The sequence below is a fragment of the Bombina bombina genome, chromosome 4 (assembly GCF_027579735.1).
Source record: "Bombina bombina isolate aBomBom1 chromosome 4, aBomBom1.pri, whole genome shotgun sequence".
Classification (NCBI taxonomy): domain Eukaryota; kingdom Metazoa; phylum Chordata; class Amphibia; order Anura; family Bombinatoridae; genus Bombina; species Bombina bombina.
Genome location: NC_069502.1, coordinates 719,394,382 through 719,419,039, shown reverse-complemented (window position 1 = coordinate 719,419,039; position 24,658 = coordinate 719,394,382). Strand labels below are relative to the sequence as shown.

The following is a 24,658-nucleotide window of genomic DNA, read 5'->3' as shown; positions in this document are numbered from 1 at the left end:
TTCCAAATATTTATATTTTTGCTAGGCCTCACCTTCGTTAATTATTTATAATTAAAGTCTGCAAAAAGAAAATTTCACTAATTTTGCTATAGCAGGCTGCATTCTGAAAATCTTAAATAAGGGATGGACAACTTCCTAACACATGGAGGACTCAATAAGGGTCGCATATAAATTTATGGATTATTAAAACCGCAAAAAACATAATTTATGCTTACCTGATAAATTTATTTCTCTTGTGGTGTATCCAGTCCACAGATCATCCATTACTTGTGGGATATTCTCCTTCCCAACAGGAAGTTGCAAGAGGATCACCTACAGCAGAGCTGCTATATAGCTCCTCCCCTAACTGCCATATCCAGTCATTCGACCAAAACAAGCAGAGAAAGGAGAAACCATAGGGTGCAGTGGTGACTGTAGTTTAAATTAAAATTTAGACCTGCCTTAAAAAGACAGGGCGGGCCGTGGACTGGATACACCACAAGAGAAATAAATTTATCAGGTAAGCATAAATTATGTTTTCTCTTGTAAGGTGTATCCAGTCCACGGATCACCCATTACTTGTGGGATACCAATACCAAAGCTAAAGTACACGGATGAAGGGAGGGACAAGGCAGGCTTAAATGGAAGGAACCACTGCCTGTAGAACCTTTCTCCCAGAAATAGCCTCTGAAGAAGCAAAAGTATCAAATTTGTAAAATTTTGAAAAGGTATGAAGCGAAGACCAAGTCGCCGCATTGCAAATCTGTTCAACAGAAGCCTCAATCTTAAAGGCACAGGAGGAAGCCACAGCTCTAGTAGAATGAGCTGTAATTCTTTCAGGGGGCTGCTGTCCAGCAGTCTCATAGGCTAAGCGTATTAGTCTCCGAAGCCAAAAAGAAAGAGAGGTTGCCGAAGCTTTTTGACCTCTCCTCTGTCCAGAGTAAACAACAAACAGTGTAGATGTTTGGCGAAAATCTTTAGTAGTTGTAAGTAAAACTTCAAAGCACGGACCACGTCCAGATTATGTAAAAGACGTTCCTTCTTTGAAGAAGGATTAGGACACAATGATGGAACAACAATCTCTTGATTGATATTCTTGTTAGAAACTACCTTAGGTAAAAACCCAGGTTTTGTACGCAGAACTACTTTATCTGAATGGAAAATCAGATAAGGAGAATCACATTGTAAGGCAGATAACTCAGAGACTCTCCGAGCCGAGGAAATAGCCATCAAAAACAGAACTTTCCAAGATAAAAGTTTAATATCAATGGAATGAAGGGGTTCAAACGGAACCCCTTGAAGAACTTTAAGAACCAAGTTTAAGCTCCATGGGGGAGCAACAGGTTTAAACACAGGCTTAATTCTAACCAAAGCCTGACAAAAAGCTTGAACGTCTGGAACTTCTGCCAGACGCTTGTGCAAAAGAATAGACAGAGCAGAAATCTGTCCCTTTAAAGAACTAGCTGATAATCCTTTTTCCAAACCCTCTTGGAGAAAGGACAACATTCTAGGAATCCTAACCTTACTCCATGAGTAATTCTTGAATTCACACCAATAAAGATATTTACGCCATATCTTATGATAGATTTTCCTGGTGACAGGCTTTCGTGCCTGTATAAAAGGGTATCAATGACTGACTCGGAGAAGCCACGCTTTGATAAAATCAAGCGTTCAATCTCCATGCAGTCAGTCTCAGAGAAATTAGATTCAGATGATTGAAAGGACCTTGTAGTAGAAGGTCTTGTCTCAGAAGCAGGGTCCATGGTGGAAAGGATGACATGTCCACTAGGTCTGCATACCAGGTCCTGCGTGGCCATGCAGGCGCTATCAATATCACCGATGCTCTCTACTGTTTAATTTTGGCAATCAGTCGAGGGAGCAGAGGAAACGGTGGAAACACATAAGCCAGGTTGAAGAACCAAGGCGCTGCTAGAGCATCTATCAGTGGCGCTTCTGGGTCCCTGGACCTGGATCCGTAAAGGAAGCTTGGTGTTCTGGCGAGACGCCATGAGATCCAGTTCTGGTTTGCCCCAACGATGAACCAATTGAGCAAACACCTCCGGATGGAGTTCCCACTCCCCCAGATGAAAAGTCTGACGACTTAGAAAATCCGCCTCCCAGTTCTCTACACCTGGGATATGGATTGCTGATAGGTGGCAAGAGTGAGTCTCTGCCCAGCGAATTATCTTGGAGACTTCTAACATCGCTAGGGAACTCCTGGTTCCCCCTTGATGGTTGATGTAAGCCATAGTCGTGATGTTGTCCGACTGAAATCTGATGAACCTCAGGGTTGCTAACTGAGGCCAAGCTAGAAGAGCATTGAATATTGCTCTTAACTCCAGAATATTTATTGGGAGGAGTTTCTCCTCCTGAGTCCACGATCCCTGAGCCTTCAGGGAATTCCAGACTGCACCCCAACCTAGAAGGCTGGCATCTGTTACAATTGTCCAATCTGGCCTGTGAAAGGTCATACCTTTGGACAGATGGACCCGAGAAAGCCACCAGAGAAGAGAATCTCTGGTCTCTTGATCCAGATTTAGCAGAGGGGACAAATCTGTGTAATCCCCATTCCACTGACTGAGCATGCATAGTTGCAGCGGTCTGAGGTGTAGGCGCGCAAATGGCACTATGTCCATCGCCGCTACCATCAAGCCGATAACTTCCATACACTGAGCCACCGAAGGGCGCGGAATAGAATGAAGAACACGGCAAGATTTTAGAAGCTTTGATAACCTGGATTCTGTCAGGTAAATCTTCATTTCTACAGAATCTATCAGAGTCCCTAGGAAGGAGACTCTTGTGAGTGGGGATAGAGAACTCTTTTCCTCGTTCACCTTCCACCCATGTGACTTGAGAAATGCCAGAACTATGTCCGTATGTGACTTAGCAATCTGAAAGCTTGACGCCTGTATCAGGATGTCGTCCAGATAAGGGGCCACTGATATACCTCGCGGTCTTAGGACCGCCAGAAGCGATCCCAGAACCTTTGTAAAGATTCTTGGAGCTGTAGCTAACCCGAAGGGAAGAGCCACAAATTGGTAATGCCTGTCCAGAAAGGCAAACCTTAGGAACCGATGATCTTTGTGAATCGGTATTTGAAGGTAAGCATCCTTCAAATCCACTGTGGTCATGTACTGACCCTCCTGAATCATAGGTAGGATGGTCCGAATAGTTTCCATTTTGAACGATGGAACTCTGAGGAATTTGTTTAAGATCTTTAGATCCAAAATGGGTCTGAAGGTTCCCTCTTTTTTGGGAACCACAAACAGATTTGAATAAAAGCCCTGTCCCTGTTCCGTCTGTGGAACTGGACAGATCACTCCCATAACTAGGAGGTCTTGCACACAGCGTTTACAGATAATCTCGAAAGGTGAAATCTCCCTTGAGGAGGGGAAGCTTTGAAGTCCAGAAGATATCCCTGAGATATGATCTCCAACGCCAAGGGATCCTGAACATCTCTTGCCCACGCCTGGGCGAAGAGAGAAAGTCTGCACCCTACTAGATCCGTTACCGGATAGGGGGTCGTTCCTTCATGCTGTCTTAGAGGCAGCAGCAGGCTTTCTGGCCTGCTTGCCTTTGTTCCAGGACTGGTTAGGTTTCCAGCCCGGCTTTTATTGAGCAAAAGTTCCCTCTTGTTTTGTAGCAGAGGAAGTTGATGCTGCACCTGCCTTGAAATTTCGAAAGGCACGAAAAATAGACTGTTTGGCCCTTGATCTGGCCCTGTCCTGAGGAAGGGTATGACCCTTACCTCCAGTAATGTCAGCAATAATTTCCTTCAAACCAGGCCCGAATAGGGTCTGCCCCTTGAAGGGAATGTTAAGTAATTTAGACTTTGAAGTCACGTCAGCTGACCAAGATTTAAGCCATAGCGCCCTACGCGCCTGAATGGCGAATCCAGAATTCTTAGCCGTTAGTTTAGTCAAATGAACAATGGCATCAGAAACAAAAGAATTAGCTAGCTTAAGTGTTCTAAGCTTGTCAAGTATTTCAGTCAATGGAGTAGCTGTCTGAAAGGCCTCTTCCAGAGACTCAAACCAGAACGCCGCAGCAGCAGTGACAGGCGCAATGCATACAAGGGGCTGCAGGATAAAACCTTGTTGAATAAACATTTTCTTAAGGTAACCTAATTTTTTATCCATTGGATCTGAAAAAGCACAACTGTCCTCGACAGGGATAGTAGTACGCTTTGCTAAAGTAATTTCTCTGGCACTGCAATTGTGTCACAGTCATTCAGAGCAGCTAATACCTCCCCAAGCAATACACGGAGGTTCTCAAGCTTAAATTTAAAAGTAGAAATATCTGAATCAGGTTTCCCCGAATCAGAAATATCACCCACAGACTGAAGCTCTCCTTCCTCAGCTTCTGCATATTGTGACGCAGTATCAGACATGGGCCTTAAAGCATCTGCGCGCTCTGTATTACGTCTAACCCCAGAGCTATCGCGCTTTCCTCTGAATTCAGGCAGTCTGGCTAATACCGCTGACAGGGTATTATCCATGATTGCCGCCATGTCCTGCAAAGTAATCGCTATGGGCGTCTTTGATGTACTTGGCGCCATTTTAGCGTGAGTCCCTTGAGCGGGAGTCAAAGGGTCCGACACGTGGGGAGAGTTAGTCGGCATAACTTCCCCCTCGTCAGAATCCTCTGGTGATAATTCTTTTAAAGATAACAGCTGATCTTTATTGTTTAAAGTGAAATCAATACATTTAGTACACATTCTCCTATGGGGTTCCACCATGGCTTTTAAACATAATGAACAAGGAGTTTCCTCTATGTCAGACATGTTTATACAGACTAGCAAGCTTGGAAAACACTTAAATCAAGTTCACAAGCAATATAAAAAAAAACCTTACTGTGCCTTTAAGAGAAACAAATTTTGTCAAAATTTGAAATAACAGTGAAAAAAGGCAGTTAAACTAACGAAATTTTTACAGTGTATGTAACAAGTTAGCAGAGCATTACACCCACTTGCAAATGGATGATTAACCCCTTAATACAAAAAACAGATTAACAAAACGAAAAATATGTTTTTTAAACAGTCATAACAGAAGCCTTTTGAGCCCTTCAGAGATGTCTTATAGCATGCAGGGGACTGCTGAGGGAAGCTGAATGTCACAGTTTGTAATTTTAACTGCACCAACTGTAACTTTTATACTATAACAGTGGAAAGCCTCAGGAAACTGTTTCTAGGCAAAAATAAAGCCAGCCATGTGGAAAAAAACTAGGCCCCAATAAGTTTTATCACCAAAGCATATCTAAAAACGATTAAACATGCCAGCAAATGTTTTATATTGCACATTTATAAGAGTATATATCTCTGATAGTAAGCCTGATACTAGTCGCTATTAAATCACTGTATTTAGGCTTAACTTACATTAATTCGGTATCAGCAGCATTTTCTAGCAATTCCATCCCTAGAAAAACTTAAACTGCACATACCTTATTGCAGGATACCCTGCACGCTATTCTCCCTCTGAAGTTACCTCACTCCTCAGACATATGTGAGAACAGCAGTGGATCTTAGTTACTTCTGCTAAGATCATAGAAAACGCAGGCAGATTCTTCTTCTAAATGCTGCCTGAGATAAAATAGTACGACTCCGGTACCATTTAAAAACAAACTCTTGATTGAAGAAAAAACTAACTATATTACACCACTTTCCTCTTACTACGTCCAGCTATGTTGAGAGTTGCAAGAGAATGACTGGATATGGCAGTTAGGGGAGGAGCTATATAGCAGCTCTGCTGTGGGTGATCCTCTTGCAACTTCCTGTTGGGAAGGAGAATATCCCACAAGTAATGGATGATCCGTGGACTGGATACACCTTACAAGAGAAATAATAAATATACTTCCTAAAAATGTTCAGTGGCACAAAGGACTTAGGCAATGCTGCATTGTACTACTCTTCAGTTTTCTACTTTAGAGGGCTCTTGAGTTTTGGCTACTCAAAGCACATTTTTATTTTTGCATTTTCATGGGGCCACAAAAACTATGGCATACGTTCTTAGTTGTGCTTTTACCTTGGAGCCACAAAGACTTGTGTAAGGGGCCGAATGAGGACCTTGGACTGCCAGTTGGCCATCCATGTCTTAAATAATGGATCAAAAGAAAAAAAAAAGTTCAAAATATACCTTAGTACTGCTCAACACCAGCATACAAATTTGTATTCACAAAATTTTTAGATCTAGATATATCAGATAAGGGAAAATACAGGTGTTCCAGTTAGTACGATCTTTCCAAAAAATTCTTAAATTTTTCTCCATAAAGACATACATACGTGTGTGTCTTGATTCAATGGTGAGGCATTAACATTAGAATTATACAAGAATTGAACAAGGATTGGGCAAGGGGCAAGACACAAGGCAAGTACTTTTGTAATATGTTTCATATACCTTTTGTTTTCTTAGGCAATTGCTACTGTAATTCTATGTCTTATGTGTTTAACTGGTTCCCAATTTTGTAAAAATGCTCAATATATTCATATTCTTTTTTGCCAACTCCCGTCTCTAGAAAAAACTACATTATTCAGTTACTTCTTCTCCCACTCCACCCGCACTGTTCATTAGCCCATCTGTCTTAAACTCAGCTTACTTTGTACTCATGAACTTTACCTATTCCTAAACACTCTCTCTCCCCCTGCAGCTCATCTCAAAAGCAGTCTCACTACTGCAAATCTGTATGTCATCTCATGTCACTCTCCCTCTTGCTTTTACTTACTGCTGGTGACATCTCCCTTAATCCTGGTCCCCAACCACTGCTAAGCCGTGCACATCCATGTGTACCATCCCATAGACTCAGAAAACAAAACACTGCAAACCTTACTCACATTCCTCTTGCATCAAAAGCCACTACCCCTTTCACTTGCGCACTCTGGAACTTTGCAACAAGCTCACTTCTATACATGACCTCTTTATCTCCTGCTCCCTTAACCTTCTGGCCCTAACAGAAACCTGGCTCTCTCCCCTAGACACAGCATCCACTGCTGCTCTGTCACATGGGGATCTCCACTTCAGCCACACTCCTAGGTCTGGTAATAGACAAGGAGGTGGTGTACGTATTTTACTTTCCTCTCAGTGCACCTTCCAACAAATACATCCCATCTCTTCCCTCAATCGAAACCCAAATGATTTGCTTATTTTCCCCTCTCTCTGTACGTGTTGCAGTCATATACCGACCCCCTGGCGCCTCAACTCAATTTCTAGATCACTTGGCTGCCAGGCTACCATATTTCCTTTCCTCAGACACGCCTGCCCTCTTGGCGACTTCAAAATCCCTCTCGACAATCCCATTGCCTCATCTGCAAAACAACTTCTGCAACTCACTTCCTCTTTCGGTCTGTCACAATGGACTGATTCTCCCACTCACAAAGACGGTCAATCTCTTGACCTGATCTTTAGCTATCGATGCACTCTCTCAAACTTCACAAACTCCCCCTTTCCTCTTTCTGACCACCATCTTCCTTACTTGCAACATATCATCCCTTTCTACAACTCTCCCTCATTCTACTCCTCACACCAAACTTCACAGAAGCATTATGTCTTTAGATCAGCAACAGCTTGCTAATTCCCTCAAACCGCTCCTCTCATCCTTCTCCTTTTCCTGCCCTGAACAATCTGCCACTATAATTCCACCCTTATATCAATCCTTGACTAACTCGCCCCTCTTACCATTGCTCGGAAATCACACACTCATCCTCAGCTCTGGCATACTCCTCTGACACGGTACCTACACAGATGTTCCCGTACTGCTGAAATGCACTGGAAAAAATCTTGGAGTTCAGCTGATTTTCTTAATTACAAATTCATCTTGAACTCCTACTATTCTACCCTTAATCTCCATAAGCAACACTACTTCTCTACTCTTATCTCTAATCTTTCCACAAACCCAAAACGTCTGTTCTACACTTTCAATACTCTCCTCCACCCTCCCCCACCTCCTAATACAACTTCTCTGTCAGCTCAAGACTTTGCCAGCCACTTCAATAACACAAATGAATGCATCAGAAATGAAATCAGCTCTCAACATAATTCCATTCTCTCCCCCCCTCAAATACTCTCACTCAACCACAACCCACATAACCTGAAACTTAGCTCATTCTCCCCTGTTACTGAGGAAGTAGTTTCGGCACTTATACTGCGCTCTCACCTCACTACCTGTCCCCTTGACACTATCCCCTCACAGCTACTCCCCTCCCTCTCTGCTACTCTTACCCCTATACTAACACACATTTTCAACCTCTCCCTCAGCACCGGTATATTTGCCTCATCGCTGAAACATGCACTGGTCAAACCTATCTTCAAAACACCTTCCCTTTATCCTACCTCCCCATCAAACTACCGCCTTATTTCCCTCCTCCCTCTTGCCTCAAAGCGTCTCGAAAAAACTAGTATATGCACACCTATCCCATTTCCTTACGTTAAACTCTCTTCTTGACCCACTGCAATCTTGATTTTGTCCCCATCACTCCACAGAGACAGCTATTGTTAAGGTTACCAACGACCTACTTACAGCAAAATCAGAAGGCCACTTCTCTCTGCTTATCCTCCTTGATCTGTCCGCAGCCTTTGACACTGTTGACCACCCTCTTTAGCTCCAAACCATCCAATCCTTCGGCATCTGTGACACAGCCCTTTTCTGGGGCCTCTCCTCTGCCCCGTCACCACTTTCCGTCAGAGTACCGCAAGGTTCTGTCCTCGGTCCCCTTCTCTTCTCAATCTACATGTCATCACTAGGTTCCCTAATAAAGTTCCACAGTTTCTAATATCATTTGTATACCGACGACACCCAAATCTACTTCTCTGCACCAGACCTATCTCCTTCCTTGCTAACCCGTGTCACTAACTCAAGCTAAATCTCTCCAAAACTGAGCTCCTCATTTTCCCCCCTTCTTCAATAATCTCCATCCCCAATCTCTCTATAACTGGAGACAACTCCATCATTACCCCTACCCCGCATGCCCGATGTCTCGTGGTCACATTTGCTTCAGATCTTTCTTTCACTCCTCACATTCAGTCCTTGGCTAAAGCCTGCCGCTTCCACAATAAAAATCTCTAAAATTAGACACTTCCTTACACAAGACACAACTAAGATTTTAATCCACTCACTCATTCTTGCCTCAATTACTGCAACTCTGTCCTCTCTGGTCTCCCCACCTGCCGCCTAGCTCCTTTACAATCTATAATGAATGCCTCTGCCAGACTCATCTTCCTTACACGTCGCTCTTCATCTGCTGCTCCTCTCTGCCAATGCCTTCACTTGCTTCCTCTTGCCTCTAGGATCAAACACAAAATTCTCACTCTGACATACAAAGCCCTCAACTGCACTGCTCCCCCCTATATCTCAGACCTTGTCTCCAGATACTCTCCCTCCCGTCCCATTCGCTCTGCTCATGACCTCCTCCTCTCCAGTTACCTCATCGCACTCGCGTTTACAGGACTTCTCCAGACTGGCTCCCATCTTGTGAAACTCTCTGCCTCGCCCCACAAGACTCTTCCCCTAGTTTTGAAAGCTTCAATCGCTCCCTAAAGACTCTACTGTTCAGGGATGCATACAACCTATGCTAACCTTACTTTATACCAGCTCCACTTCTCCATTGATATCCCCTGAACCCCCTTAGCATGTAAGCCTAAGAGTCCAGCTGTTTGTAGATCACCTTCTTAAAAGCCGACTACCCAGCTGATCCCTATAATTGTTTTGTTGTACTCCCCCTTTGTTTATAGCACTGCGGAATCTGTTGGCACTCTACAAATCACTAATAATAATAATAATAATAATAATACAAATGGTAAACATCACATACTAGGTACCAAGGGATTACAATGAAACATTGCCAAGTGGGAAAATTGTTACAGTATATTATTCAGAAAGATGACATGGATGACAGACTGTGGTAAAAGGTGTATTTAAAAAATAAAAATTGCTTGCATACCCTGTTAGATGTGTTGACACCAGCTTGTCTAGATGAGGCGGAGCCACCAGTACTATAGGGTATCCTAGGCTGCGTTGAAACCCCTGGGGATGCAGTTTTGGGGGCAGGCTTTGCACGAGAAAAAGAACCGCTTGACAACGGTGCCGGATCTTTTTTTTTTGGAACAGCACCTTTTTCTGAAAAGAGAAAAAAAAGCATTGAATTTACAGTGACATGTAAGCAAGCGAGCTAGTGAATACATAGAAAAACCAAGTAAAAATGACAAAAAAGTTCAAAAAGAAAATGTTTTAAAAGCAGTGGTCTCAAAGATAGTTTGAATTGGCCCTTCCTTGTTTATAATATAATAATTAAACCATTAATTTCTGCTGTCAGTTTTTTTTTGTTTGTTTTTTAGGGTTTTAAGAGGTGTAACTAGTTGATGTTGTATATAGGCACTCACAGGATAAATATAAAAAGACAAGTGTTCGTTGTAGATGCCCACCGTGCACTGCTTGGATAAATGACATTTTTTTACTTTGTTATACAGTTTCATAATGATCACTTTACTTGGCAATCACAAGATAAATATAGACAACTGTATGTCTATTGCGGGCAAAAAAACGCCCACCATGCAACACTACTTTGGTTAATGTTATTCTCAGTTCTTTGTATATACAGTTCCGGAGCACTTAGTTCAAGAGGCCCCCATGGGAGAAGAACACTTGGCCAGTGGCCCCCAGATACATTGAGCTTGATACCTCTGTTTTAAAGTGTGTGTTATATGCAACCAAATAATACAATACTCAGAGGTTAAACAAACAGTCAGATCCACTACTGGGAGCTAGCTCTGCACGTGGTAAGCCAAACATAAGCGTGTAGCCATTAATTACTAGTTTGCACCCAGTAGTGTATTGCTGCCACTGAGCCCACCTAGGCATGCGCGTCAAGAAAAACAAAAAAAACACAAAGAAAAAGACCTATTACATTTTTTAAATGCATGTGATGTCAATCATAATTTTGATTTTCATGTCCCTTTAATATTATTTTTTTTTATTTCTAAGCAAATTTGCTTCAAAGAACAATTGATTAACTAGAATAATTTTAAAGGGGTTATTAAAAACCATAATTGACGCATTGAAGCAGCGTGTGCAATCTATTCTAGATCTACATTTTTGGAAGCTCAATCAAAGCTTGCACAAAGTGCTACACATTGACCCTAGACCAGAATCTTCATTTGGACTCGAGCACTGATTACCACAAAGACTGATAACGGATCACACATTGGCGCTCAGCGGATTAAAGATGGGCCGTCCCCACATGGAGTTGGGAGATCGCAAACTCTGCCGGCTATGCTGAGTACTTCATATGCGGATCACATAACAGTGGTTGAGCACCAGAGCTCTAGCACAAAATTGGAGTCAGTCATAAGGGACAAAGAGGGTACATACATTAAGTGTTATACGACAGAGGGATGTATCATGCCAGTAGTGAAACTATGTGTTGTTGATCGAGACACCCCTTACACAACTCCAGGCTGCTTGTATTCATGTATTCAGGATATGGCTACACCATAACAGATGATCTGAAAACCAGACCCATACACATCCCCGCTGAGGTCCTTCTTGGGGGAGTTGGTAGTGTGTTGCTGCAGGGAATGACTACATTGAGACCCGGTGATATGCAGCCTAAGTATCGACCTGCTATAATTTTTTCATAAGCCCTTCTGCAATCTATTGCAATTCTTTATTTAGCTATCCTACAACAGAACTGGGACCCTGGGGGTTTGTTTCGCTTGATGCACTTTCATCTCCCACAAGGGAGAGAGAGAGTGGAATATGCTTTACAATACCGCATACTTTGCTTATGCTGCACATATGTCGGACCAAGTAGACAAGTCACCCTTTATCTAATGATGCGGTATGAACAGGCACTATGGGACTGTTCATCTTAAAGGGACACTGTACCCAAAATTTTTCTTTCGTAATTCAGATAGAGCATGACATTTTAAGCAACTTTCTAATTTACTCCTATTATCAATTTTTCTTCGTTCTCTTGCAATCATTATTTGAAAAAGAAGGCATCTAAGCTTTTTTTTGGTTTCAGTACTCTGGATAGCACTTTTTTATTGGTGGATGAATTTATCCACCAATAAAAGTGCTGTCCAGAGTACTGAAACCAAAAAAAAGCTTAGATGCCTTCTTTTTCAAATAATGATAGCAAGAGAACGAAGAAAAATTGATAATAGGAGTAAATTAGAAAGTTGCTTAAAATTGCATGCTCTATCTGAATTACGAAAGAAAAAAAATTTGGGTACAGTGTCCCTTTAACTAAACAGTCGTTTTAACTCAGTAAGCCACTTTATACATGTGCAGTAAGGTTGGTTATACTCTTTGTGAGAGAAGGGTAGAGGGAGAGATAGATAGATCTATCTATATTATATAGATATATATATATATATATATATATAGATATATCCACTCAATAGATTTCCTGATCGCAGATCCCATATACATATTTACTCAAGTCACTTGTAAATTTGGTCAATTATGATATTTGATGTTCTAATATACACTCCAAGAGTATGATGGCTCACTGTTTGCACGAGGACACGATTCTGAGGAGCTCATTTAAAGGGACATAATACTCATATGCTAAATCACTTGAAACTGATGCAGTATAACTGTAAAAAACTGACAGGAAAATATCACCTGAGCATCTCTATATAAAAAAGGAAGATATTTTACCTCACAATTTCCTCAGCTCAGCAGAGTTAGTTCTGTGTAAATAGTTATACTCAGCTGCTCCCAGCTGCAGGTAAAAATAAAATATGAAGAAATGAACAGCAGCCAATCAGCATCAGCAGTGCTGAGGTCATGAACTCTTACTGTGATCTCATGAGATTTGACTTAACTCTCATGAGATTTCATAGTAAGCTTCCTTTACCTGATTGGTGAAATAATATGAGAGTTCACGATGCTCATTCCCTAAGATGTCCCAGGACAGACACACTAAAATGCTGCTTAGAAATCCTTTACAATGGGAGGTGGCTACTGAGGAACTTTTGAGGTAAAATATTTTTTACATAGAGATGTTCAGGAGATATTTTCTAGTCAGCTTTTTACAGCTATGCTGCATCACTTTCAAATGTTTAAACATTTGGGTATTATGGCCCTTTAATATATGGGTTGCCAACTCTTATATCTTAGTGGAAGAGGTCTGTATTGAGCTTAGATCTTACAAAATCTCAGTTATGTTAAACACACATACTTGCTACCCATTGAAATAGGCTGAACGTTACCTAAAGTACACAATCAGCAGCAGTTTAACTGGTACTGTAATGTGTAAAATTGATACAAACTGCCATAACACTCTCCCTTTTATTATTTTTTCTTAAGGACTCTTAATGTACCCATAATCTCCTCTTGCTTTGCCAACTATCCAGTGTTACACACACCATAGTTGTGATCTGTTCCACGTGATCTTTTATTATGTAAAATGTACTCCACCCATTAAGAGGTCCTAGAACTAGTCAGGATAGGTAAATGCCCTCCTATCTCAAAAGGAGATTTTCCAATTAGTTTAGTTCTCAGCTGATTTCTTCCTCCTCTATATTGAGCCTATATAATAAGTCTGGAAACCTAGCTATGATGAAGTATCACATATATTTAAGGTGACCTAAATTTAAACAGTAATGTAACCTACCTAGCCCTTCTAAACAGTTACTAGGTAGACATATATGGGCCTTTTATTAGTCTAGTAAAACAACTCGTTATGCACAAACCCCAAATTTACCGCTTAGTTTAGTGTTATTAAACAGATTACAGCTGCATTATGAAACTCTTGGAAAGCCCATGGTTAGGTATACTCCTATCATTAGTGGGACTATCGGTTGATGTCTTTATTGAGTTTATTACAGGTTAATGCTGCAGCATTGAATGTTTTTCACCACTATGAGAAAATGATCCACAACTCTGCCTGATTTTCAACATACATACATAACTAACTCTACTCAAGCTATATTGCTTGGTTGTATAATGTCATGCATAGGTGAGAATGTGTTGTCTGCGGCCAGGACAGCATATCTTAGCTTATATATTTACTACAACCAATATCATCAAGAGCAGGCGTCTCCTCCAGTGTTATATATAAAAGCAAATTTCTCATTGAGACACATACTGCAATATCTCTAATAATTTAGTTTAATGTTATTGATCTAGAAAGCAGTGTACTGATATCTACATCTACAGCGGTAACCACATTACCCATGGAGTCCTTTAGTGGTGATTTCTACTATAATAGAGGATATGATACACTATTTAATATGGCAGTCTTTTATAATTTGTACCCATTCCCAGTTCTGGCAATGCCACCATGGCCCTAATCTCCCCTATAGGAGATATATCATAGGCTAATATACGGTCTGTAACAGTTTCTAATTGATAATAGAACTGCTCTAAGACTAAATTGGGCGACGTTACATAGTGAGTTCAGTGTTGATACGATATCATTTTCCATGCAGAATGATACATGTAATATAAGGTATTATAATCATACTATTTGTATGTAACTATAGTGTGATCCCATGCTCATAAGTTTATATTAACCCCTAGTTTCTATTTTACAATTTATTATCTGGTTGATATGTCACATTCCTACCCCCCATAAGCTAGTCTATATCATGTAATTATCTATTTTTGAGTATTTTCCTGGCAAAAAAAAAAAAAAAAAGAATAAAAAAAGAAAAACAAAGGTTCATCATTTGATACCCATAAGTGGTCTCCTTTTGTCTCAGTTTACAGACTATAACTACTCATTTTGTACATCGTTAAGAAGTCCAAGAGTGGCCTCATAAGGCATCTAGTGGGTATGCAGTTTATATGGCAAATTTTGTTTATACAAAGAGTGTAAATGTCATATATGCATTATATATATATATATATATATATATATATATATATATATATATATATATATACACACATATACATATATATATATATATATATATATATATATATATATATATATATATATATATATACATACATACATACACACACACATATACATATATACATATACATACATACACACACTGATTTGTACCAGATGTAAGCCATGCAACCATTTATTCTGTATTGTCTATGTCTTGACATTCAATATTTGTAAGCCTCGAATTGAACCTTAATAAAAATTATATAAATATATATATATATATATAAAAGAAATAAAAAAAATAAATCATAATTGATACATGTTGACATAGAAGTGATGAATTGCTGGCAGTAACATTTTGGACATTTGTAGCAGGAACATACACTAACGAATCTGTGCGGAAAATAGGTGAAACGTCGCCCAATAAATTTCACAGCAAGGCCTTTTGGCAGCCTCACAAGTGCCTATGAATTTAGGCCATAGACTATACAAACTTTTTTACACATAGACAATACCTCCTTACTGTAGCTAAACTCACCAGAGCAGCCATGGGAATGACCATCATTGTGCACAATAAAAGTGACACAGAATTGACTAAAATAGAAATCACTTCCATGAATATGAAATAACAGGCAAGCACTCCCAAATCTTTGAAATTCCAATAGTTTATTCACAGGCAACAATTCTGGGTTCCCGACTCTTCCTCAGGCTTGATAACATGTTTTCAAACAGTCACTCATTTTATAATGAATAAACCACTCCCCTATGACATTATCAAGGTGACATTACCCAATATTCCCTAATACAGTGGTTTTTAAACATGTCTACAGGCCTCCCTAACAGGTCACATTTTGAGGATATCTGAACTAGAGCACAGGCGAAATAATCCGTTAATTAGTAAGCATGTTTATTTTACCTGCTCTCATCCAAGGTTATACTGAAAACCCAATATTCCCTAATACAGTGGTTTTTAAACATGTCTACAGGCCTCCCTAACAGGTCACATTTTGAGGATATCTGAACTAGAGCACAGGCGAAATAATCCGTTAATTAGTAAGCATGTTTATTTTACCTGCTCTCATCCAAGGTTATACTGAAAACCTGGCCTGTCGGGGAAGCTTGAGGACAGGTTTGAAAACCAGTGCCCTAATACAAAAATACCCATACAACCACAATAGATTGTGACATGCATAACATTTGGGCTAGGTCAATCCTGACAAAAAAATCCAAAATATAAAACAAAATAATAATAATAAATAAATAAAAAAAGGAAAATTATATTCACGGTTTAGGCTCTTTGGGTATAAGGTATTCAACCTATGTTTCCACATGGTCTCCTTTTTTAATACAATTTAATCTCCATCAAATCCTATACGCCCATAGGGACATAACCTTCTGAGAAGTCTCCCCAATACATTACAAACCACAAGGGCATTTAAGGGCATAGACCACATAATAGCACAAACACGTAAAAAATACCGCTTGATAGAAAACCTTTTGCCCGTATAAAGATGGCAAATCAAATCACCTTTAATAATGCTATTACAATGCAAACATTTTAAAACATGGAAAATGTATTGTGACGTTGTGGCTTAATGGAAGACTATTTGCCCTGTTGTGTCACTTGCTTTGCCCTAACCAATTGTTTATCAATAGGGTTACCCTTAACCCCTTCAAAAAGTTGGGACATTCCATGCCAACCTAACAGCGCTGGGTTTTAAACGCCGTTAGGACGGCATGGAACGTCCTACCATATATGGTCACCTGAAGCTTCCCACTTTGATCAAGGCAAGGATCGGCCTTGGGGGCGTGCCTAGCAGCATAGGCAGTCCCTCATGAGATGATCCCCGGCCTTGAAATCACATGATTGCATTGACAATTACATGAATTTATTTCTACTAATAGTGTTTACATCTGAACATGGTTCCGATGTGAACACTTTTGTACCGCCACAAAGGGGTTTAAATAAAGCTGCATACAGAGGAATCTGAAATCCCTCTTTATCAGGTTTCAATTCTCTCAACATAAACCTATTTCTGCAAATAATCCAATGTAAACTCTGACTCATAGCATTACAATTTGTGGCAAAAGCAAGTCTATGTGGTATATTCTGATCCATTCTATAATTGGAAAGATCAATATATGCCAAGTCCACACTAATGTAGCCCCTCTCAAACCTCAAGCGCATCTCTTTTGGATGCAATTGGTGAGAAGAGGGGCTAGACACTTTTCTCTCAGCCCTTAAGAGCTGGGCCTTAGGGGGATGATAACTGTGCCATAACAGCAGGGTATTCTGATCTGTGGGATTCTTTAAAAAAAAAAATCTGTTTCAAAGCGTCTATCGACTAGTCTTACAGCTATATCCAAAAAAATCTAAGGATTTACAGAATAACATAATTTATGCTTACCTGATAAATTCCTTTCTTCTGTTGTGTGATCAGTCCACGGGTCATCATTACTTCTGGGATATAACTCCTCCCCAACAGGAAATGCAAGAGGATTCACCCAGCAGAGCTGCATATAGCTCCTCCCCTCTACGTCACTCCCAGTCATTCGACCAAGAATCAACGAGAAAGGAGAAACCAAGGGTGAAGTGGTGACTGGAGTATAATTTAAAAGATATTTACCTGCCTTAAAACAGGGCGGGCCGTGGACTGATCACACAACAGAAGAAAGGAATTTATCAGGTAAGCATAAATTATGTTTTCTTCTGTTATGTGTGATCAGTCCACGGGTCATCATTACTTCTGGGATACCAATACCAAAGCAAAAGTACACGGATGACGGGAGGGATAGGCAGGCTCATTATACAGAAGGAACCACTGCCTGAAGAACCTTTCTCCCAAAAATAGCCTCCGAAGAAGCAAAAGTGTCAAATTTGTAAAATTTGGAAAAAGTATGAAGCGAAGACCAAGTTGCAGCCTTGCAAATCTGTTCAACAGAGGCCTCATTCTTAAAGGCCCAAGTGGAAGCCACAGCTCTAGTAGAATGAGCTGTAATTCTTTCAGGAGGCTGCTGTCCAGCAGTCTCATAGGCTAAACGAATTATGCTACGAAGCCAGAAGGAGAGAGAGGTAGCCGAAGCCTTATGACCTCTCCTCTGACCAGAGTACACGACAAACAGGGAAGACGTTTGTCGAAAATCCTTAGTTGCCTGCAAGTAGAACTTGAGGGCACGAACTACATCCAGATTGTGTAGAAGACGTTCCTTCTTTGAAGAAGGATTTGGACACAAGGATGGAACAACAATCTCTTGATTGATATTCCTGTTAGTGACTACCTTAGGTAAGAACCCAGGTTTAGTACGCAGAACTACCTTGTCTGAGTGAAAAATCAGATAAGGAGAATCACAATGTAAGGCTGATAACTCAGAGACTCTTCGAGCCGAGGAAATAGCCATTAAAAACAGAACTTTCCAAGATAACAATTTTATATCAATGGAATGAAGGGGTTCAAACGGAACACCCTGTAAAACGTTAAGAACTAAGTTTAAACTCCATGGCGGAGCAACAGCTTTAAACACAGGCTTGATCCTAGCTAAAGCCTGACAAAAGGCCTGGACGTCTGGATTTTCTGACAGACGCCTGTGTAACAAGATGGACAGAGCTGAGATCTGTCCCTTTAATGAGCTAGCCGATAAACCCTTTTCTAAACCTTCTTGTAGAAAGGACAATATCCTAGGAATCCTAACCTTACTCCAGGAGTAACCTTTGGATTCGCACCAGTATAGGTATTTACGCCATATCTTATGGTAAATCCTTCTGGTAACAGGCTTCCTAGCCTGTATCAGGGTATCAATAACCGACTCAGAAAAACCACGTTTTGATAAAATCAAGCGTTCAATTTCCAAGCAGTCAGCTTCAGAGAAGTTAGATTTTGATGTTTGAATGGACCCTGTATCAGAAGGTCCTGTCTTAGAGGTAGAGACCAAGGCGGACAGGATGACATGTCCACTAGATCTGCATACCAAGTCCTGCGTGGCCATGCAGGCGCTATTAGAATCACTGATGCTCTCTCCTGTTTGATTTTGGCAATCAATCGAGGAAGCAGCGGGAAGGGTGGAAACACATAAGCCATCCCGAAGTTCCAAGGTGCTGTCAAAGCATCTATCAGAACCGCTCCCGGATCCCTGGATCTGGACCCGTAGTGAGGAAGTTTGGCGTTCTGGCGAGACGCCATGAGATCTATCTCTGGTTTGCCCCAACGTCGAAGTATTTGGGCAAAGACCTCCGGATGAAGTTCCCACTCCCCCGGATGAAAAGTCTGGCGACTCAAGAAATCCGCCTCCCAGTTCTCCACTCCCGGGATGTGGATTGCTGACAGGTGGCAAGAGTGAGACTCTGCCCAGCGAATTATCTTTGATACTTCCATCATTGCTAGGGAGCTTCTTGTCCCTCCTTGATGGTTGATGTAAGCTACAGTCGTGATGTTGTCCGACTGAAACCTGATGAACCCCCGAGTTTTTAACTGGGGCCAAGCCAGAAGGGCATGGAGAACTGCTCTCAATTCCAGAATGTTTATTGGCAGGAGACTTTCCTCCTGATTCCATTGTCCCTGAGCCTTCAGAGAATTCCAGACAGCGCCCCAACCTAGTAGGCTGGCGTCTGTTGTTACAATTGTCCAGTCCGGCCTGCTGAATGGCATCCCCCTGGACAGATGTGGCCGAGAAAGCCACCATAGAAGAGAGTTTCTGGTCTCTTGATCCAGATTCAGAGTAGGGGACAAGTCTGAGTAATCCCCATTCCACTGACTCAGCATGCACAATTGCAGCGGTCTGAGATGTAGACGTGCAAAGGGAACTATGTCCATTGCTGCTACCATTAAGCCGATCACCTCCATGCATTGAGCTACTGACGGGAGTTGAATGGAATGAAGGACACGGCATGCATTTAGAAGCTTTGTTAATCTGTCTTCTGTCAGATAAATCTTCATTTCTACAGAATCTATAAGAGTCCCCAAGAATGGAACTCTTGTGAGAGGAAAAAGAGAACTCTTCTTTTCGTTCACTTTCCATCCATGCGACCTTAGAAATGCCAGAACTAACTCTGTATGAGACTTGGCAGTTTGAAAGCTTGAAGCTTGTATCAGAATGTCGTCTAGGTACGGAGCTACCGAAATTCCTCGCGGTCTTAGTACCGCCAGAAGGGCACCCAGAACCTTTGTGAAGATTCTTGGAGCCGTAGCCAATCCGAATGGAAGAGCTACAAACTGGTAATGCCTGTCTAAGAAGGCAAACCTTAGATACCGGTAATGATCTTTGTGAATCGGTATGTGAAGGTAAGCATCCTTTAAATCCACTGTGGTCATGTACTGACCCTTTTGGATCATGGGTAAGATTGTCCGAATAGTTTCCATTTTGAACGATGGAACTCTTAGGAATTTGTTTAGGATCTTTAAATCCAAGATTGGCCTGAAAGTTCCCTCTTTTTTGGGAACCACAAACAGGTTTGAGTAAAACCCTTGTCCTTGTTCCGACCGCGGAACCGGATGGATCACTCCCATTAATAACAGATCTTGTACACAGCGTAGAAACGCTTCTTTCTTTATCTGGTTTGTTGACAACCTTGACAGATGAAATCTCCCTCTTGGGGGAGAGAATTTGAAGTCTAGAAGGTATCCCTGAGATATGATCTCTAGCGCCCAGGGATCCTGAACATCTCTTGCCCAAGCCTGGGCGAAGAGAGAGAGTCTGCCCCCCACTAGATCCGGTCCCGGATCGGGGGCCCTCGGTTCATGCTGTCTTTGGGGCAGCAGCAGGTTTCCTGGCCTGCTTGCCCTTGTTCCAGGACTGGTTAGGTTTCCAGCCTTGTCTGTAACGAGCAACAGCTCCTTCCTGTTTTGGTGCAGTGGAAGTTGATGCTGCTCCTGTTTTGAAATTCCGAAAGGGACGAAAATTAGACTGTCTAGCCTTAGCTTTGGCTTTGTCTTGAGGCAGGGCGTGGCCCTTACCTCCTGTAATGTCAGCGATAATTTCTTTCAAACCGGGCCCAAATAAAGTTTGCCCCTTGAAAGGTATATTAAGTAATTTGGACTTAGAAGTTACATCAGCTGACCAGGATTTTAGCCACAGCGCCCTACGTGCCTGAATGGCGAATCCTGAGTTCTTAGCCGTAAGTTTGGTTAAATGTACTACGGCCTCCGAAATGAATGAATTAGCTAGTTTAAGGACTCTAAGCCTGTCCGTAATGTCGTCCAGCGTAGTTGAACTAAGGTTCTCTTCCAGAGACTCAATCCAAAATGCTGCCGCAGCCGTAATCGGCGCGATGCATGCAAGGGGTTGCAATATAAAACCTTGTTGAACAAACATTTTCTTAAGGTAACCCTCTAATTTTTTATCCATTGGATCTGAAAAAGCACAGCTATCCTCCACCGGGATAGTGGTACGCTTAGCTAAAGTAGAAACTGCTCCCTCCACCTTAGGGACCGTTTGCCATAAGTCCCGTGTGGTGGCGTCTATTGGAAACATCTTTCTAAATATTGGAGGGGGTGAGAACGGCACACCGGGTCTATCCCACTCCTTAGTAACAATTTCAGTTAGTCTCTTAGGTATAGGAAAAACGTCAGTACTCGCCGGTACCGCAAAGTATTTATCCAACCTACACAATTTCTCTGGTATTGCAACAGTGTTACAATCATTAAGAGCCGCTAAAACCTCCCCTAGTAATACACGGAGGTTTTCCAATTTAAATTTAAAATTTGAAATATCTGAATCCAATCTGTTTGGATCAGAACCGTCACCCACAGAATGAAGCTCTCCGTCCTCATGCTCTGCAAGCTGTGACGCAGTATCAGACATGGCCCTAGTATTATCAGCGCACTCTGTTCTCACCCCAGAGTGATCACGCTTGCCTCTTAGTTCTGGTAATTTAGCCAAAACTTCAGTCATAACAGTAGCCATATCTTGTAATGTTATCTGTAATGGCCGCCCAGATGTACTAGGCGCCATAATATCACGCACCTCCCGGGCGGGAGATGCAGGTACTGACACGTGAGGCGAGTTAGTCGGCATAACTCTCCCCTCGCTGTTTGGTGAAATTTGTTCAAATTGTACAGATTGGCTTTTATTTAAAGTAGCATCAATACAGTTAGTACATAAATTTCTATTGGGCTCCACCTTGGCATTGGAACAAATGACACAGGTATCTTCCTCTGAATCAGACATGTTTAACACACTAGCAATAAACTTGCAACTTGGTTACAATCTTATTTAACAAAAACGTACTGTGCCTCAAAGAAGCACTAAACGATTAAATGACAGTTGAAATAATGAACTGAAAGACAGTTATAGCATCAATCCTTAAAAACAACACAACTTTTAGCAAAGGTTTGTTCCCATTAGTAAAGTAACAATAATTAAATTTGAAAATAAAAATTACAGAGCAACGTTTTTAATCACAGACAATATATAAGTCTCACAGCTCTGCTGAGAGAATCTACCTCCCTCCAAAGAAGTTTGAAGACCCCTGAGTTCTGTTAGAGATGAACCGGATCATGCAGGAAATACAAGAGTAACTGACTGGAAATTTTTGATGCGTAGCAAAGAGCGCCAAAAACGGCCCCTCCCCCTCACACACAGCAGTGAGAGAGAAACGAAACTGTCACAATTAAAACAAGCAACTGCCAAGTGGAAAAATAATGCCCAAATATTTATTCACTCAGTACCTCAGAAAATGCAAACGATTCTACATTCCAGCAAAAACGTTTAACATGATAAATACCTATTAAAAGGTTTAGTGTACTTTTAACAGAGTAATTCCGGTGAAATACCATCCCCAGAATACTGAAGTGTAGAGTATACATACATGTCATTATAACGGTATGGCAGGATTTTCTCATCAATTCCATTCAGAAAATAAAAACTGCTACATACCTCAATGCAGATTCATCTGCCCGCTGTCCCCTGATCTGAAGCTTTTACCTCCCTCAGATGGCCGAGAAACAGCAATATGATCTTAACTACTCCGGTTAAAATCATAGTAAAAAACTCTGGTAGATTCTTCTTCAAACTCTGCCAGAGAGGCAATAACACGCTCCGGTGCTATTGTAAAATAACAAACTTTTGATTGAAGTTATAAAAACTAAGTATAATCACCATAGTCCTCTCACACATCCTATCTAGTCGTTGGGTGCAAGAGAATGACTGGGAGTGACGTAGAGGGGAGGAGCTATATGCAGCTCTGCTGGGTGAATCCTCTTGCATTTCCTGTTGGGGAGGAGTTATATCCCAGAAGTAATGATGACCCGTGGACTGATCACACATAACAGAAGAAATATATATATATAAAAAAAAAAAAAAAAAAAAACACAGCTACAAAAACATAGCTGGACCGGTTTTTAGTTACAATATAAGTTATATATTGCACAATATTATTGCATTACCCAATAAAATTAAAGGAACTTTCCAGTGTCATTTTTTGGGTGAGGTGGAGGTTTCCCTTTCCGTATCCCTAAGGTCTTTCTTTGCAGACGCAAAAAAAAAAAAAAAAAACTGACGGCCGAAAGCACCATGAATACACTTGTGGCCCTTTGCTTGCTCATGTTCAGAGCCGAAAAGGTGTTCATAGTAGACATGGCCTGATTCTTGATTTTCCATCTAGTGCTGCTGCAAATAGCAGAAAGTTTGAATCTACAGTTGGTAACATTTTTAATGAATATGCAGGGGGATTTTATTGATCACAGTGAACTAGTAAGGCCAACATTCCAACAAAACAGGACACCAGAATGTACCTTTTGAACGGAATAGTTTAGCTACTAATACAAACAAGGCATTGATAAAGCTAAACCCACCTGGCTTTAGATGTCCATTGCGGCAAGGTAGGTTAGTACTGTCATTACAGACCTCCATTTGCGGGTTTTGACTTTGCATATCTGCTTGCAGCTTTGCTACGCAAACAGAGGAAAAGGGAAGGAAAGAAAATGAACATGAAAAAAATAAAAAACAAACAAAGATGAATGAAGTAACAGACATCACAACAAAAAAAATCATTGGAGAAGATCCTGACCATAACAATGTTTTGATTGTCCTAGGGCACTGGTTTTCAAACTTGTCCTCAGGCCTCTCCAATAGGCCAGGTTTTCAGGATTCCCTTGGATGAGAGCAGGTAAAATAAAAAATTTTACTAATCAGCTGATTATTTCACCTCTGTTCCAGTTAAAGGGACACTGAACCCAAATTTTATTCTTCTGTGATTCAGACAGAGCATGACATTTTAAGCAACTTTCTAATTCACTCCTATTATCAAATTTTCTTCATTCTCTTGGTATCTTTATTTGAAATGCAAGAATGTAAGTTTAGATGCCGAACCATTTTTGGTGAGCAACCTGGGTTGTCCTTGCTGATTGGTGGATAAATTCATCCACCAATAAAGTGCTGTCCAGAGTCTGAACCAAAAAAAGAAGCTTAGATGCCTTCTTTTTCAAATAAAGATAGCAAGAGAAGGAAGAAAAAGTGATAATAGGAGTAAATTAGAAAGCTGCTTAAAAATTACATGCTCTATCTGAATCACGAAAGATAAAATTTGGGTTCAGTGTCCCTTTAAGATATCCTCAAAATTTGGCCTGTTAGGGAGGTCTGAGGACAGGTTTGAAAACCAGTGCCCTAGGATATGCTAGAGTCATTTCAAATATTATACAAGCTACAGATGGCCAAAGCAGATATTTCTAGAACAAAATGTTCTACAACCTGTATTTGTTCAGCAAAAACAATTTATAACTATTTAATTTTCAAATTTTACTGGACATTTTTGTGGAGGCGGCGTTTTAAGCTATTCAAAGTAAATTCAAAATGTATCTAGACCATTGCAACAATTGCTTCTTGGTTATTTTCCCATTTAAATGC

At 40.9% G+C, this 24,658-nt stretch overlaps 1 protein-coding gene across 1 annotated transcript in view; it reads right to left on the bottom strand.

Moving 5' to 3' along the window:
* Window positions 1-24,658, bottom strand: part of SPAST (spastin) — a gene marked incomplete in the record, with an annotated part of 171,477 nt that overhangs the window by 85,314 nt on the left and 61,505 nt on the right. The window contains 2 exon segments of the mRNA XM_053710921.1: window positions 9,908-10,083; window positions 23,608-23,703. Coding sequence (XP_053566896.1) covers window positions 9,908-10,083; window positions 23,608-23,703 — 272 coding nt within the window.